Source organism: Solea solea, chromosome 13 (assembly GCF_958295425.1).
Source record: "Solea solea chromosome 13, fSolSol10.1, whole genome shotgun sequence".
Classification (NCBI taxonomy): domain Eukaryota; kingdom Metazoa; phylum Chordata; class Actinopteri; order Pleuronectiformes; family Soleidae; genus Solea; species Solea solea.
The window spans coordinates 27,695,110-27,712,759 of record NC_081146.1 but is presented as its reverse complement, the minus strand read 5'-3'; the positions used below and the strand labels follow the sequence as shown (position 1 = coordinate 27,712,759).

The window sequence follows — 17,650 nt, the reverse complement described above, 5'->3', positions numbered from 1 at the left end:
CTCTGTGGACTTTGGTGCAGGAGAGTGAATGGTTTACTGTTGCATGTATTCTTAAGGTATCATTTGTCCCCATCAAAGTCAGTGTTTACAATCAGCTGACATGTACTCCCACATTACAAATGAATCATTTTAATTTCAAACAACAACATCTTACTGCAAATATGAAAGCAAAAATAATGTCATATATGTGATTAAAGTGTATTGTTCTCCACTTAGCTCCTAGATAAGAAAGCCATTAACTGTGTGACAGGAAGCTCAAATGTCTGAGTGTGTTGTGAAGAGGAAGTTGTGTGACAGTGCAGCGTGATGTTGCAGCAAATATGTGGCTTCCTGTTTTCCACCTGGTGTTGGTTAAACAAAGCACTTCATTGAACATGACTGCAGCTGAATTGTGTGTGTGTGTGTGTGTGTGTGTGTGTGTCATCATCTAAGGATAAGTCACATCACTTTTTGTCTTCATGTATCAGCGGAATGTCTTGAGTTTGATTCATTGTTTTTAATTGATGTTGTTGTTGTTGTTAAACTTTGTACAGTGACAGTAATTACATGAGCAGTAACACACATGTTTGCATGTAATGGGGAGGATGGCTCCACCATGTGATCACTATGCAAACAAAAATCAAGAAATTCCCTCATTGGTTTTGAAATAGTACATTTTTTACTCATAAATCACAAGCAAGGCGACATTGCACATTATAATTTAAACAAAACATTCATGCTTCAGCTTCAAATACAGTTACCTGAGGAACATGTCAGGAGTAACGTAGACATGCTGCCCCTGTTGGACTAATACCGTCCAAAACCAACAGGATGTGTGACATCAAACCCAGTTCTGCTCTCTGCCTGGTTTTTGGAGCAAAAATCAGATCCACTCATTGTTGAACCCATTCTCTTTCATCTTGAGTATGTATTTGTATAAGGATGTTAAATATGGTTCAAAATATTGAAAATAAAAATGTAGATGATGACATAGGGTTACAATGTTACATGTTACAATGTTACACCATCTTGTGGAGTTGCCATTACTGTGGGGGCATTTCACACTCAATCACAGGGAATCAGTTGAGATGACATGAGCTAAGTTTACACGTGGAAACTTTCTTCATTCTGAAAAATTGGAATTTACAATCCCATCGTTTCCATGGATGCATTAAATGATCCGATTACAAGTGCATCAGTCAGAATAGACTATTTTCACATTCTCCAGAAGTAGAAGCAGAAAAAAACGCTTCACTTCAGCTTCCATAGTAAACAAACACTGCTCTTCCTTTCGCTGTCCACCATCGCTCCAGTTTCCCTTGTCTTCCGCACCTGTGGCGTTCATGCCTCGTCATTAATAAGAGGCTTTCCAGCATTTCATAGATCTTGTTCCACCGTGTACTCACATCTTGTTGGAACCATTTTATTGGTGTTTCAAACTGATCTTGGACAGACTCTAAGCGAGGATAGAGTTTCAGTTTTTGCACGAGTCATCACAACATCCTGTTTCGGTCGTGTGTTTCGTTGGCTGAACTTTGGGTGCATCTCTAGTTGATATATTATATTATTACACAGCAGATGCGTGAATTAAAAATGGGTCGAGGATGTGGGGAACCTGTGTAAAGTGCACACTGGTCCACAGACACACTCTTCATGAAGGAAAGAAGTTGTTTTATCACTTGCCAGTGGAGGTAAGTGCTGGTTATCCATGACTTCCTGTACAGTAGGATTCAAAAGTAATCCAAGTACAAAACTTCTTTCTTCTCGACATTCTTAGGGGAGCTTGTAAGTCAAATTGCAGTAATGGCACCTAGTTTACCTGCTAACAATACATCAGCCATCAGGGGAAACAGCATGTTATTGTAAAACCTGGGGAGCTAATGTAGTTTATAGGCTCCCCAGAATGTGCTGTCATTAAGTAAATCATCTGAGGTAACTAAGCTGACACTGTCTCCCTCCTTGAGCCTGACAATCTTGGCCACCCACACTGAACTCTCTGTCGTAGCAGGAAATCTCCCCTCAACCAGTTTCCTCAGGCTTCTGCCGAATACGGGGTTTCTTATCAAAATCAGAGATCTGGTCTGATTTCGATTTTTGGGTCGGTTGGTGAAGGTGACCTGGGCGTAGAGGAAGTAGAGGCTGCTTTCCGTGAAGTGGATGGAGTCGTTGCGTAGAGAGAGGGAACAGGAATGACAGGGAGGAGATTCTTCCCAGGAGTGACCGTCCACAGCTGCAGGAGACAGCACACATGTCTCTTTAGTCTCACACATGCAACAGAAACACTTTCTACTCGTTATTATAATGTATGTGATTATTTCATTTTCACTGAAATCAATATTCACACTTACAGTATTCATTTGGTAAGAAGGTCACAGACCTCAGGGCTCGGTATGTAGATTTGGTCTTGGGACATTATTTTTCCAAGCAATTGAAAAATAATTTTGCTGCCTCAAAACATTTTATCACATTTCGCCGGCAAAACCTCTTTTTTCTACTAACCTTTTGTCTTCTAATCCAAATTCTTCAGTATTGTACAAATACGGTAATTTCACAGATGTGTCGGGTTGAAAAACATCTTGAATTGTCCGTGGAATGTTATGATGAATCCTGATCTTTTAAGATTTCACTGAGATGAACAGAACACATCGGAACATGTTCAATTGGACTGAACCATGTTCCATTTCAATTGTTACCAGATCTGTCGTCTCGATCAGATCCAGATGAAACCAAGTCATGCAGATGGTGGTGTGTGGTCCTGCATCCACATACCAAATGTTTTTAAACCACATGAGGTTTGACAGAGATTTGGAATATTAGGAATTTCTTGAAAATGTGATCTTAATTGTGACGTCATCAGTGAGTAGATTCCTACCAACATTGAATGGGAGGATACTTAGGTGATCACCTGATTGATCTGAAAAACTGTGGAGAGGAAGGAAGTTGCTAATAGAAGGACACATTTACAGATGAACCCCAACTTAGAAGCAACTTAGAAATGCTGCAACTTCTTCTTCTTCTCCTTTCAGCGTCTCCAAACTGGATCATCTGCCTCCATCTTGTCCTCTCCCTTGTGCTCCTACTGTTACACCAACTGTCCTCGTGTCCTCTTCACAACATTTCTCTCCCAGTTGGCGGATAAATCATCCTCCGACTGTCTGCGGATGTACTCTAAGTCAGCTCAGGCCACATTACAGCTCTGCCGCTGCCTTCTTTCCTGTGTGAAGTGGGTTCCTACAACCACAACACACCAGAGTGGTGGGAGGAACGCCGTGCAACAGACTGGAAATATGACAGGGTCGTATTTTCTGAGTCAGTTGACTGTTCAGGACGCGCAACTGCATACATGCATGCAACATTAGAATTTAAAGCCTGTTTAAATCTTGTATTTTGACAACAATAAAATGATTCAGTAAAAGAATCACCATGACACTTTACAATAAGCTAAACAAACATAGGTAATAATAATATATCTGGTGTTCTAATATCTGGTATCATATTGAGACAGTGAAAGATTTCATACCTGTTCAGTACTCGTATAATAATGTTTTCCCTCACACATTAACTAATGATTAGTTAAGGATGAAGTTCTCTTACAGCAGCCCATGCACAAGTGGAAGGGAATTGGGCTTCTAAGAGGGGTTCAAATCCCGGGACAGATCAACATACCCAAGTGCAATGTGTATTACTCACTGTCTATACTGCATTTAATATTCTATATTCATTCTCCAAATATTTCCTATTTTTCTATTCTTGTACATTCACAGACGTTAAAATGCATGTTTATTATTTAACACTTTTACATGTCACTGTCTTTGCTGCTGTAACACTGTCATTTACACATTGTGGGTAAAGTATAGTAAAGGACTATCCTATCATATCGAATTGTATCTTATCTGATCACATAGCATCATATCATTAGATTACATCAGATTATGATGCAAACCTTTATTAATGCCTGAGGGAAGTTCACATTCTAGTAGAGCAGCAGTATAACTGGACACAACACACTGGGAGATTGTCTCATCTTGTCCTGGGACATGGAACATGGAACGTTCTAATCACAGAACTGAGGGAAACAACGTATCCATCCATCCTAATTGTGCAACCTCTTGAAATCCCACAGTGGGCAGCTTCAGTTTACACAAGGAAACGAGGGTTTTCTAACTGTGTTTTATCTCTCGTCCACTCCACTGCAACGTTTAGCTCAGGACTCAGGACTCAGACAAATATTTAATAATAATAATAACAATAAATGATAAAGTGATAGCATGACTCATTTAGGCCGTTCATGACCAGGGTGAAGTGAAACTGAGTGGGGAAACTTTGTGGCTGTTTGTACAGATGGTGCAGCTAAAATAGTTACAATTACACAGAGAGACGTATGAGAGCTAAAAACATGACTTCTCTTTTTTCATGTTTCTTAATTAATCAGTGTCTGACTTTAATGGACTGACACCATCTCACCTCTGCGTCCTGGGCTCGGAGGTCAAATAACTTTCAATCAAATGAGGCCGTTTCTGTTGCCTTTGAAAGACCCTCCTCTTCTCCAAGGCCTTCACTGAGACGGGAATATATATATATATATATATATATATATATATATGAGTATCTAACTAGATTTGTACCATTTATTGTTTTACTGTTTTACAGTTTCACTTTTCTTTCTTTTTTATTGTTTTGTGCATTGTTGTACATTTTACTTTGCAAAACACGTTGTTCTTTGGCACTTTGACCTCTGAATGTGCTGTAGAAAGGTTTAAAGTTGACTTGACCTTTGTTTGTGTATTTTCTTACATATAAAATGCAGCTGATACAACAAACATTGTCAAAGTATTCCTTATTTTAGATTTCCCTGAACCTAATAACAATGTCAGACACACAAAACTTGTGAAGTGATGGAAGTGCAGCTGTACTTACCCTTGACTAACTGGACGTATGAGAGTGAGGATCCTGAAAAGCAACAGGATTCACAAGGTTAGCAAAGAAAAACCATCCCACTGTCTTCATGTCATTTGAATTTGAGTTTGAAGTTACCTTCTGACTTGAAAGAAGACATCAGAGCGTTCACTGCAAAAGTAATAAGAACTGAGTTAAATCCGTCTTTGTTTGTGTAAATCCTAAAATGTTTAAAAGCATCATTTGAAGTGAACACATGAGTGTCACCTACTTGTTGGACTGACATTTTCAGGCGTCGCTGTAGAAACTCTGTCCTTGAAAAGATAGAGAACAATCCCGTTATAATACAGCTTATATTACACTGCAGTATGTCATAATATGTCACTGTCACACTGTCAATAGAAGCTTTACTTTAGCAGTTAAGGAAATGTTTTAAATGTGTCTGTGTCCACTGTCTTAAGTGCCAAAGGAAAGCTTCTTTCCCTTTCATGCACCTTCATCCATTCATTTATTCATTTTCTGCCGCTTTATCCTCCACGTGAGTCCATCACAGGGCCACACAGACACACAAGCATTCACTCTCCAACTCTTTAATGCATCTGTAAAATGTCATTATTTCTACTAGAACTCCCTTTATTCTACCATATAAACAGTCGTTTGTGATTTATACAGAAATCTACAGTTTGTTTTGTCTTCTGTTATTTTATCTAATACTCAGGCACTTTATGAAAATATGGCCGTCATCCAGCAGCTGCTGTACATCCTGTCATTCATGATGTTGCTGCCACCTAGAGGCACGACTTCAAAAATCATGTCACTCAAGACAAGAGATGTAGAGCTGAATAAAAGCTTCTGATTTTATGTTTGTGTTTCATAACTTTAATATTTAAAAAGCTTGTGTGTGACATGACAACCACATTCATCCTTGAGACGTGTCAGTGAGTTCAAACTGCTTTAGTCACATGGACTATGAATGAATGAATGAATGAATGAATGAATATGAAAAGAGAGGTGTGCTTTTGTTGTGTAACCTGTGAACTAACCTCAGTCAACTGGGGTTTGATTGAAGCGAGAAAGGCAGCCATGATCAGCATGGCCACGGTGAGGAGAGCACACCACACCTGCAGCAGCAGGTACTTCTGCGAGGACTTGGAGGGACCATCCATCCTGACACACACACACACACACACACACACACACACACACCCACACACACGCACACACACACACACACACACACACACACACACACACACACACACACAGTCTGGTTTCCATGACTTCAGAGGACATTTGACTTACATTCAGACTACGTATGGGCGTAACCCTGAGCCGAACCTTGATTTGGGCTTTACCAAAACTATTTTTTCTTAACTATGTCGTGGGAACATAATGTCAGGCTGCAAAGAACGCAGATTTAAAGTTTTGTGAAATTCTTTTCATTTGGCAGAAATTGAAGATTGTAGAGTGCATGAGGGTGTAATCACCTGACTGTATGAATTGTTGTTGTTGTTGTTGTTTATCACCCTAGAACAGTGTTTATTTAACCCACAAAAAACCACTCACAGACCCCCTGACTGAAAATAGCCCCAAAACAATATGGCAACTTCACCAGTTCACAAATTAAAACCTCCTAAAATGAACTTGTTGATTTGACACTGAAAACAACACATTTGTGTCGCAGGCAGTTTGAGAAACACTCACATTTTACACTTTAAAACATGATATTGTACTTGCTTGTCACCTGGCGGATCACTAGGGGCTGCTCACGGACCACCAGTGGTCCCGGGACCACACTTTGAGCAAGGCTGCCCTAGAATGATCTTTATTTTGGACCACCATGTTTTACAGTAGCCCACAATGGACAAACTGCACATAGTGTCAGGTTTGCTGCTAACTGAGGGCTACATAGATTCTCTAACACACACTGCTTTTCCAGTGCCAGTGTTTTTGTACGGTGGACTCTGCTTACCATGCTCGATTGAGGTTCATTACAAATTGTAAGTCTTTGACACATCACTGTGAGTAATAGTCGGGTAGGAAGGCCTTCTTTGGCCACCTGAGGTCTACGGTCTGCCTGTATTTGTGATCTTATTGCATTTTGAGTCAGTACTGGCCGTATCTGTTGCTTTATGTTCCTTATGCCCACACTGAAATAGGTCAAAGGGCTTTTGTCTATTCTGCATCATTTACATGGAACATGCAGCAGAATGACTGGAAAATGACAGAATTGATTTCCTTGAGTGCTTTTAAATCCAAATTAAGATTATTTGAGGGTGATTCATCACATGTACTACTTGTTTTTAGTAATCCACTTGTAATGTTTTTATTTATGTGTCATTGTTGTTATTCTGTGATTTAATTGTCTCACTTTGTTATTTGTGTTTCTATGTCATGCTGCCTGTGTCAAGAGATGTTAAATAAAGGTTCATAAATAAATAAATAACAATAATTAATAATTAACTTCACCAATACCTGTTTCTAAATGTTACACATGCATTAATGAAAGAGAGGGCAAAACACAATAGACAACAGAATTTCTGTTTGCTATTGTTGTTCTAATGAATACAGAATCAATGTTTTACCTTTGTCTCAATTTAGTGAGAAAAATGATATGAATATAGATAAAGGTATCTCTCTCTCTCTCTCTCTCTCTCTCTCTCTCTCTCTCTCTCTCTCTCTCTCTCTCTCTACAAACACACACACACACACACACACACGTGTGTATACAGTATATATTATGTACATATAATATATAAAATAAACAAATACAAACCATTGACCTTTAAGTACACACGAACAGAGGAAAAGTCCCACAGAGACTGACACACAGTGGATGAGTGGGTGTCTTTGTGATCCTGCAGTGAGTGGTGTGCTGAACACTCTGTGGTTTGGTTTGCTATTTTCTAGTGACGTCAAGCGAAACTTTCACTGACCATGACCTTAATTTATATACTAAGACTTTCAGGGCATCCTCACTGACTAGTATGTGGTCTATAGATGAAGAACTGCACTTAAAGCTGAACGCATGTTACATTTAAGCCTCAAACACAGACTGTAACCTGGCGTTTTGTTTTGCAATGATCCAGGCACTAACGGGAACTTAAACCCTGATTCCTGCTCATGTGCTGAATTATTAAAGCAATTCAATTTTCATTACACTGTTAAAAACTGTTTCATTAAAATAATATATCAGAAAATGCTTCTTAATACGTGGCAATTTGATTTTGAAAGGATTTCTGGCTGCTGGGATAAAGTCGTCTAGCAACTAGATAGTGAAGGGTTGGGGATGGTATTACATCACCTCGGCATACTTCATATAGACTCACAATCCCTTATGGGGGATGAAGGAAATGAAATGGATGGATCAGCCAGCGTGTCCATGTGGGCCTGATAAGGGTTATATTTGGTCTGACAACATGGTCACCAGCACGTTTGTCCATGGTTTCCATGATGGCTCCACCCATGTTATGCAGGTCCCAGGATTCCCTACAGAGGAAGCCCATGTGATAATAGTGGCAGAGGAAGAAGGACAGGTAATACCTGACTTCCTGTCCGCCACCTTTAAAGTGGGCTGAGAGCTGAGTGAGGGAAGAGTGGGGAGCAGTGCAGATGCTGTGGTCTCTTAGTGATAGCTGACACCAAGTTGCAGCTTTGTGAAGTGATAAGTGAGACAAGCCTCTCGCTCAATAACGCGGCAAAGCATCAGCTCCGCCGTTTATCAAAGGAGGAGGAGCTAGTCAAATGAGCAACATCATGGCCGATGATCCTGCGCAACAGCTACAGCTTCATTAGGAATGACACCATGCTGAGGAAATTCACACTGTTGCACTGAGTAAACTGCATATACACACTTAACTATGTGAACTGACTGAAGAAAACTCCCCGTGTGTAGAGTAGCCAGTATTTAGAAGTGTAAAGGGGAATGTTTACAGAGGCTGGTGGTAATTTCCACAGACACAGCAGGTGTAACATAATTCAGGTTGATATGCAGGTACAACCCTGTCAACTGTAACCCAATAATATCCCCCAGTCTATCATTATGTATGCCCTCAAATACTGTTTGCTAAAAGACCTTAATAATGACCATTTTCAACATGTTTTATCAATGACAGCAATTAAGAATGAATTAGCGTTCCACTGGAATTAGATTTCAGCGAGCAGAGTCCCAGGATTCTCACACAACTTGAACTTAACCCGTTTTTTTCTAAATAAATTGCTTCTCAAGTGAATAAAAATATAAAAAGAAAAAGAAAGTCTAATACTGTCAGAGATATGACAGGAAAGTAAAACAACCAACCTGATGTGTGTTGTAATCTCACTGTCCAGATGAATGTGCTGCTTCTCTGTGAGAGACATGGCAGACACGCTGACAGGGTTTCCCCTTTAACATGGACTCAGAGTGATGAGATGGATTTTTTATTGGTTGTTAGTCAGAGGAGGGAGAGGCTGTGTGGCGTAGGTGGCTTCACATGTGGACAACAAGGTGCTTTGCAGGTGGAATGAAACTCACCAACTGCCACCAACACGAGCAGTAATGTGAATCTTTCATTCTGTCAATGAAACTTAAATGAGAGCAAGAGTGAAAAGCAGGAAACCACAGTTTGCTCAGGTGTCAAAAGACATTTTTAGAGGGTTGTGATCAAATGCATGTATTTAACATGTTGGTATTGATAGTTTTAAAATGAAATGTAAAAGATATACACTTTCCTTTTTGTCTATAAGATGAAAGAAAGATTTTCTTTTGTGGTTTTTTTTTGTGACACAAAACAAGTATGTTTGTTAGCCCACTCTCCCCCACCCACAGACACATTACCTTCAGTGGAGGCGGGTTTGTGATTTCCCATATTTATACACACAAACAACCATGACAGGGACTTTTTCTTCACATCGTGCCTTTTCTTCACACCTAATATATGAGCCTGTCTGTCTGTCTGTCTGTCTGTCTTGGGATTAAGCAGAATCTAAACAGTTTTGTTAACCTTTGACAGGATCCTTTTAAAGATCAGTGTGAACAGACATAAATTGTGCTAATAACTATATGAGCAGTGATATTTGGTGTTTTAATGTTTGCTCTTTGATCCTCTTAATCTCTTCATTGTGTTTGTTTAATATACTTTGTATGGGCTGGTTTCTTTGAAAACTAATGGCAGTGATAATAGATAACTAACCCTAACCCAGGCTCCACCATTCCTTTAAAATTGTGTGGTTTCCTACTTTTGGTGTAGTCAACTAAACAAGTAAACTGACAAATAGACAAAGGTGAAAACACAATCTTCTTTGAGTCAAAATATAAAGGATACATTTGAAAATAATATATTTGAACTCATGCTCACTCGGGAGTCGTTGATCCACTGCTGCCTTCATCAGTACGTTTGAAATCCCTTAGATTTATCTCAGTGACACAAACTTACCAAACACCCTTTTCTCACACTAATGCACATTTTCTGGTTGCAAAATAATAATGAATTCATTGATAATTCACTTATATATAGTTCTTTAATAGTTTTTTGAAGCCATTTCCTAAACTTCCATAGATTTATTGTCCAAGTTCCACCTGCTGTGGTAGTTAAGATGGGGCTTAAACTCACCCACGTCTAGCCAATAATCAATTTTCCATATTAAACTTGAGAATAATTGGCTTGCTGTAATTGTGTGTTTGTTTAATGGTCAGAATGGACCATTTAACCATGTTAGCAACTGTTGTTTGAACACTGGCTTAAAAAGGACCCTGAGTTATGTTTCCCTAAAAAAGCAGTTTGATTGAGTCTTTTAACAAGATTGTGAACACAGTTGAAATACAGAAACAAATATAAAGTCATTTGCAATCAGAAAGGATGTGAACCTCTACCTTTGAGATGTGTGACGATGACAACACATGGCTTAAAACAATAGTGAAATCTTTTTGTTTAAAATTTTTTTGTTCCCCTGGGACGTCCCCAGCTCACCAGTCTGTGTTCTCTTGGATTAAAGGTCACTTTTTCACACCTTATTTTTTATCCTGCAAACAGCCAAACAAACACACACACACACACACACACACACACCTACGTGTCTGACATGAGGGGAGAATGGGCTGAATGTAGGCTGCTATAGGTGCTGTCCCCATTTAGAACAAGAATTCTTTTTCTTTGTAGTTTCTTTGAATCATACCTGGATTAGTAAAGTGTTAAAAATCAAATGCCACATCATTCCATATACAGTACATTTCAAGTAGGTGCAATAGGTCTGTAAATGAGGGTCAAAAAGATTGTTCTAATTGTACAGTAAAGAGCTTTGTGCCCACATTAGTTACACATTAGCAGTGGTGCCCAATCACTATGGCATTTGTCACTTGATTGACGTACAGGTAACCCAGGTAACATGCGGTTCACCACGCATGCACGGTCAACCAGGCCAGCTGCAAGTCACCGGGGAGCTGATTACTTAGTAAGCCTTCCAATTTATACAATTCTACTGAAGAAAGGGTATAAAGATGAGTGGGGAAACTGGACCAAGTAAGAAACCAAACTTACAACCACTTACAACTTCCATCCACAATGGGATGAGGACTTTTTTTTTAAGATGTCATATTCCAAGTGCATATTCGGACAGTTCACAAAAGTACGACACTGACTTCCCTCCAAAAAGCGAGACGAGAAAGAGAACGGTGAAGCAGGCATTTTTCACACAGTTGACTTCAACAGCGAAGGCAGCCACTGAAGCATCGTTCAGGGTAAGTCACGCCATCATCAAGCACAAGAAGTCCTTCCAAGATGGAGAGATGATAAAAAAAGCATTTAGTGAAAGAGCTGACTCCTTTAAAAACAAACCACAAATATAATCTTCTATAATCAAAGATCTCCAGCTATCAAGAACTACAGTTACACGGCGCTGTGAAGTCATGGCCGAGGCTTCAGAAGGACGAGTCCACAGACGTAAGTGATACAGGTCAGTTGTGCATTGTTATTCAGATGGTGTTTACAGATATGACTGCAAAAGAGAAGATGTTAACAATACTGGCCATGAAAGAACACACGTGGGGAGAGGACGTTCTTCAGTCTTTCAGAAGAAGACACAGCTCCCTCTGTTCGACCCTCAATCACCACGGACGCTGCCCCCTCAATGGTTGACTGCTCCAATGGATTTATTGCCAAGTGCAGGGAGGATGATGCTTTCCCCGACTTCCACAATTATCACTGCATAATACACCAACAAGCATTATGTGCTTAACATGAAAGAGACGATGGATGTGGCAATGAAGATGGAGCCAGATCTCTTCAAAGACGACTGTTCCGTTCTGGAGAAGGCTGACTGCGACCATTCTCAGCTGTTGCTACTCACTGATGCGAGATGGCTTAGTGGGGGGAAGTTCCTGCAGAGATTGTGAGATCTCTGTCCGCAGATAAACGAGTTTCTCCTTGTCACTAAACATGCAGAATACAATCAACTAAATGACAATCAGTGGCTGCTACACTTGGCTGACCAACATGTTGAATGACCTTCATTTAGAGCTGCAAGGAAAAGACATAACCGTGGTCAATATGATTAGATCAGTTAATGCTTTGAAACAAAAAAATTGCAACATTTGTCCTCAAAGCTGCAGTGCCATGATTTAGGGAACTTCCAAAACCTTGAGTCAGAGCTGGAGATGCAAAGGAAGGCTCGTGTGCAACTTGACAGTCAATTTACCCATTCTGGGAAGATGTTGAAGTTGATTCACTCCCATCAAAAATTGCAACACTGTCGAACCTGAACTCATCTGGAGGAGAGGATGAGATGTTGATACAAGCTGACATTCAGCTGAAGTCCAGGGCTTCCAGGTCAGTTCTGGAACAGACTCCTCTGTGAGTAAGTTCCACACAGAGGAACTTACCCAAACATGAGGAAATGTGCTACCTTCTTATTCGGCTCCACTTATTTATGTGTCAGCCTTTTCCCACATGAAGATTATTATCCAAATAATATATATACATATATACAGTATACATATATACAGTATATATATATATATATACTGTATATATGTGTATATATATTTGACTTGGTCAGCTCCCAAGCTGAAAAGGTGCGGGCACCCCTGCACATTAGTGTCAGATTACCAGCAAAGTTTAATACGTCACTCGGTTTAATGTCACTAATAATGAATTATCAATTAAAATCAATTCAAGTGTTTCTTTCTTTAAGTGACTCTTGTCTCTGTGAGAGAAACATAAAACAGGTCCACGTTAACTCATGAGACCGTTCACGCTCTCTGCATGGGACACCTTTGGGAATAGACCTCTTGCTTATTTTTATCCTTTTTCACAGTTTCTGTGTCTATATCTGTCCCAAATGTCTCAAACACATCATGTCCTGTTCCTGTTTCTAAGTTAAGTTAGTAAAATCCACGGTTGCATTTCAGATTGCGGTTTCCATTCTTTTCTTTTTTAATTTCATTGAAGCTTCATTGAAGCAGCTTCATACTAAAGAGTCCTGGTATTTAGTCGAGTACAAAGTATTTTTAGCATTTATATCTGGTGCTGGGGAACCTCAGAGCCTGGTTGCAATATGTCTGATACATTCATTTAAAATACATATTTCAAATACAAAATGTACTATTGTAATTTGTAAAAATATAAAGCCTTCATATTTTGTCACAAAATACTTCAGTGTGGTGTATTTTTGTATGAAATACTTTCTTTGAAACAACATGATGACATTATAACAACATAGATAGGACTGCATGCTGCTTGGTGCCTACTTTAATTTGTTAAAATCACACATATCAACCCACTAAGTATCAAGGTTTCATAGCAACACTTGAATTTGCCTTTTATTGGGTGCAAAAATGTTCCATTTGGCAATTTGGCATTGAATATAATATAATGATGCTTAATTTAGTGTACAATTACCTAATTAATAGAATAAATGCAGCTGTAAAATATGTGGGATAAAGATTCAGGTTTGGTTGTAGTGGTTAGGGTTAGGGTTAGCTAACCCTAACCCTAACTACCCTTAAACATAATTCTTGGATTCCTTGTGCAAGACCATGTGAATGGGCATGACAAATGTGTGATAGAACATAGATGAGCTGTATGAAAGTGTGAGTGAATAGGTGTGAATGGGTGAATGGCGACATGACACTCTTTTTATGGTGTTTATTGTTTTTTAGGTTGCTTTGCAGTGCAGACAGTTGTTGCCAGTGTGTAGCAACGTGTCCAAAGAAGGGACACAGCTGTAGAGGAGAACAGCCAATAGCAGAGCCTTCGCTCTCATTGCTTATGAGTTCTCTAGTGTTAATCATATCATTTCTGCTGGTCTCTATAACTAGTGTTATCTATAGCACACATTTACGTATCTACCAAAATCAGTTCAATACAGTAATTATAGGTTTTTTAAACCATAAAGCACGACAGAACATTTGTGCGATCCATTTTATGTCCCCTCTAAAATAGATTACAAAAGATCATGATCATTAAGAGGGTTTATACAATAAACATAAATGAATCTGTGACACAAAAATGAGGACACCTTCAACAACAGAGACTTTTATTCATTCTTATTTATTTATTTTTCAGAAATCCACACAGGATTAAAAAAACCTCCTCAAATAAAGTTTCCTCTTTTGACTTTCACTTTTCAAACATCATTTACAAACTTCCCTAAGTCTGGTATCTGTTTATCACCTTGGGTTTTTGTTTCTATTTGTATTTTATTTTTTGGGACCAGCTTCAGACTGGAAACATAATATTTTTAGAGCTTAAATATTGTTAGTTTTTTATTTTCATTTTATTAGGGCTCCATGAATTGATTGATTCAATTCATGGATTAGTAAATTATTACTAAATTAATCATCAACTATTTGTATTTTCTTTGAAAACAACAACAACAACAATACTACTACCACTACTACTACTACTAATATAATATAAAATAATAATAATAATAATGATAATAATAATAATACTTATTATTATTATTATGATGAAAATAATTATCCTGATATTTCAGCTTCTAAAATGTGAATATATTCTAGTTCATATGAAAAATAAAATCATTAAAACTGAATAAAATTGGTTTGTGGACAAATCAGGACGAATCATCAATTTGAGGCTCATGAGGTTCATTTTTATGGACTAAAAACTAATCAATTCATTGACAGTTTAATTGTTCATGAAAATAATTGTTAAGTTGCAGCCCTACATTCTACATCTTTTAGTTCTGACAGGAGAACTGCAGTCAAAGAGTCTGTCCTATCATCTATCCCGTGACCTCGCAGAAAAGCATCATGAGAAGATAGGTGAGATTGTTAAGAGATAGGAAATGACCATCATGCTGAGTAGAGAATCGGACTGCTCCTAGTCAATTAGCCTTAACTATGTGAAGGTAGTGAAACTAGTGTTCAAAGATGGACGAGAGAAGGTCAATGACTTGTCTCATGCAGGCTACTGTGTGGACAACAGGGGTGAAGTTGAACAATCATCAAACAGAAATGAAATGCTGTCACATTGAAAACAGTCTCACACAAACTCATACAACTTCTACATGTATAACATTTCTATATGAATCACAATTATTGTATGAGAATAGACAGATCCTCTGCTCTTCTTTCTGCCTTGACAGGACTATCCTTCTGAAGTTTCATGTTAAATTAAACACTATGTGACTTATACCGTCTTCTCCCCATTTTTTGCTTATTTGTTAAGCATGTAAGTGAGTTACATTAATGAATGAAGACATATTGCTGAAGGCATCAAATAAAACATGCATGCTTTGTTACACATTTATTTCTCCCTTGGTGTTCACCTGAAGTTTGTATTCTTTGGTTTTGTATTCTGGAATTTTGCTTTACTCTGTCTGTTTACTGGATTACAGAGTTCAGATTTTGGACTGGACTTTGGCCAACTCTTCTCTCTATCTGAGTTTTCCATCTCCCAGTGTACATTACAATTTCAGGGCCTTTTTTGTCTCTGTCTGAGACCCCTAGGAATCTATCATAATGCATAATACCTCAGAATTTGGAAAGCCAGAAGAGAACTATAAATAATTTAATTGATGGCGTTTTAATAAAACATTTAACCAGTCATCAAATAATTAAATGTAAATTAATTGTTTTGATTGACTACTTTAATGCCAAAACCTGTCAGCAATAATAATCATGAGGTCTAAATCCATTCGACAACTACACACATCCTGGTGGTAAGATGTAATCCAAATAATCACAGCAGCTGTGTGTGTGTGTGTGTACAGTCTGATACTGCACAGCTGTAACAGTTTTTGGATCAATAGTTTCCATTGTATTATGTCTGGACCTATTAGTAGCATTTATAAATGTAGTAGAACTAGTTCAGCAGCACCAAAAACAACAAACAAATGTTTGTATTGTTTAATCACATTTACTGTTTACTGATGAACAATCAAAAGCATTCACTAAATATGAACATGTTCAATTCAAGGCTGTAAATACTGTAAGTAGTCTGCTGTTCCTGCTATTTTTCCAGTGTCAAACAGCAAAGAAAAGGAATTTAAAAAAAAGGACCAAATACGGGTAGGTGTCAACATTTCTGAAGATGTTTTTTGCAATACACTGCCCAAGAATCTATGGACAATGTTTATTTAAATCAAGCCAATCCCATTGTTAACTGCTGTTTTATTTTTGAAACACAACCTAAAACAGAAGATAAAGCTATCCAGATGCTACAATATCTTGGACAAGGGTATTTTGATTATGAACCCCAACTTCTCTTCGTCTTCCAGGCACTTAAGCATGTGCTGTAGCTTCTTGTCGCCCCCTCTCTGAAAACACGGCACATGGAACTAGGAGTCCCCCTTCATAACTGATACCAGGTCTCCACTCCCATTCAGCTCCTTGACTATGTCCAAACCTCCGATCAGCTCCCCATTCACGTAGAGCTGGGGGTAAGTTGGCCAGTTAGAGTAAGTCTTCAGCCCCTGACGCAGCTCTTCATCCTGCAGAATATCAAAGGTGTCATAATCCACCCCGGTGCCGTTCAGTATCTCCAGGATCTGTCTGCTGAAGCCACATTTCGCATTCTCTTTGTTGCCCTTCATGAACAGCATCACCGGGCTCTGGTTGATGGTGGTCTTCAGACGGTGCTCCAGCGTGACAGCTTTCGGGCAGGTGTTCTCCAGCTCTCCGGACTCCGCCAGCTCCTTCACTATGTCCAGTCCTCCGATGAGCTCTCCATTCACATACAGCTGAGGAAAGGTGGGCCAGTTGGAGTAGGTCTTCAGCCCCTGTCGAACTTCTTCGTCGGACAGGATGTCAAAGGTGCTGAACTGGATGTTGTGTTGCTTGAGCAGGGAAACGATCTGCCTGCTGAACCCGCAGCGAGGCTCCTGTGAGGAACCCTTCATGAAGAGCATACAGGGCGCCGCGTTGATCAGCTTCTTCAGCCGCTGGTTCAGATCTGTGCTGCCAATTTCTACAGCTCCAGCCGGACTCCCACTCACTGTCAGACGCTGCACCTTCTTGGTCAGCTCAGGAGCATGGGCCCCGTCCATGCTGTCCACCTTCTCCCCCGCTTTGAAGAAAAGGAACGTGGGGACAGAGGAGATACCATAGCTCTCTGACACCTCAGGCACCGCTTCCGCCTCCAGCTTCACAAACGTTGTATGTGTGTGCTCCTTGGCCAGCTCCGCCATTACCTCGTTCATGTGAACACACTGAGGAGCCCACGCCGCCTGGAAATGCACCACTGTCAGACATTTCCCTGCTTTCTTAAGGAATTCGTCAAACTGCTGTTGGGTCGTCACTTCAACGAGATTCGCCATTTTTCTTTACCCTGCACAG

At 39.3% G+C, this 17,650-nt stretch overlaps 2 protein-coding genes across 2 annotated transcripts; both read right to left on the bottom strand.

The window, feature by feature from the left end:
- Positions 1-1,037: 1,037 nt before the first annotated feature.
- On the bottom strand, positions 1,038-6,453 carry LOC131471334 (uncharacterized). Its single transcript, XM_058647831.1, has 5 exons — positions 5,838-6,453; positions 5,147-5,189; positions 5,014-5,020; positions 4,897-4,929; positions 1,038-2,265 (listed from the first exon to the last, which is right to left on the bottom strand). Exons 1-5 carry the CDS (start codon positions 6,039-6,041, stop codon positions 1,857-1,859), a joined length of 696 nt encoding a protein of 231 aa, XP_058503814.1. The 5' UTR covers positions 6,042-6,453; the 3' UTR covers positions 1,038-1,856.
- A 9,754-nt stretch (positions 6,454-16,207) lies between these two features.
- Positions 16,208-17,631, bottom strand: glrx3 (glutaredoxin 3). Its single transcript, XM_058647350.1, has one exon. It carries the CDS (start codon positions 17,629-17,631, stop codon positions 16,654-16,656), a length of 978 nt encoding a protein of 325 aa, XP_058503333.1. The 3' UTR covers positions 16,208-16,653.
- Positions 17,632-17,650: the final 19 nt, after the last annotated feature.

What these genes read in the sequence shown, in the direction of transcription:
- LOC131471334 (XM_058647831.1), bottom strand. Translation starts at nt 6,041, where the DNA reads ATGGATGGTCCCTCCAAGTCCTCGCAGAAGTACCTGCTGCTGCAGGTG. An exon ending in TTCATTCATTCATAGTCCAT is followed by an intron (nt 5,190 to 5,837) that starts GTGACTAAAGCA and finishes TATCTTTTCAAG; the next exon opens with GACAGAGTTTCTACAGCGAC. An exon ending in ATACGTCCAGTTAGTCAAGG is followed by an intron (nt 2,266 to 4,896) that starts GTAAGTACAGCT and finishes AATAACGAGTAG; the next exon opens with AAAGTGTTTCTGTTGCATGT.
- glrx3 (XM_058647350.1), bottom strand. Translation starts at nt 17,631, where the DNA reads ATGGCGAATCTCGTTGAAGTGACGACCCAACAGCAGTTTGACGAATTC.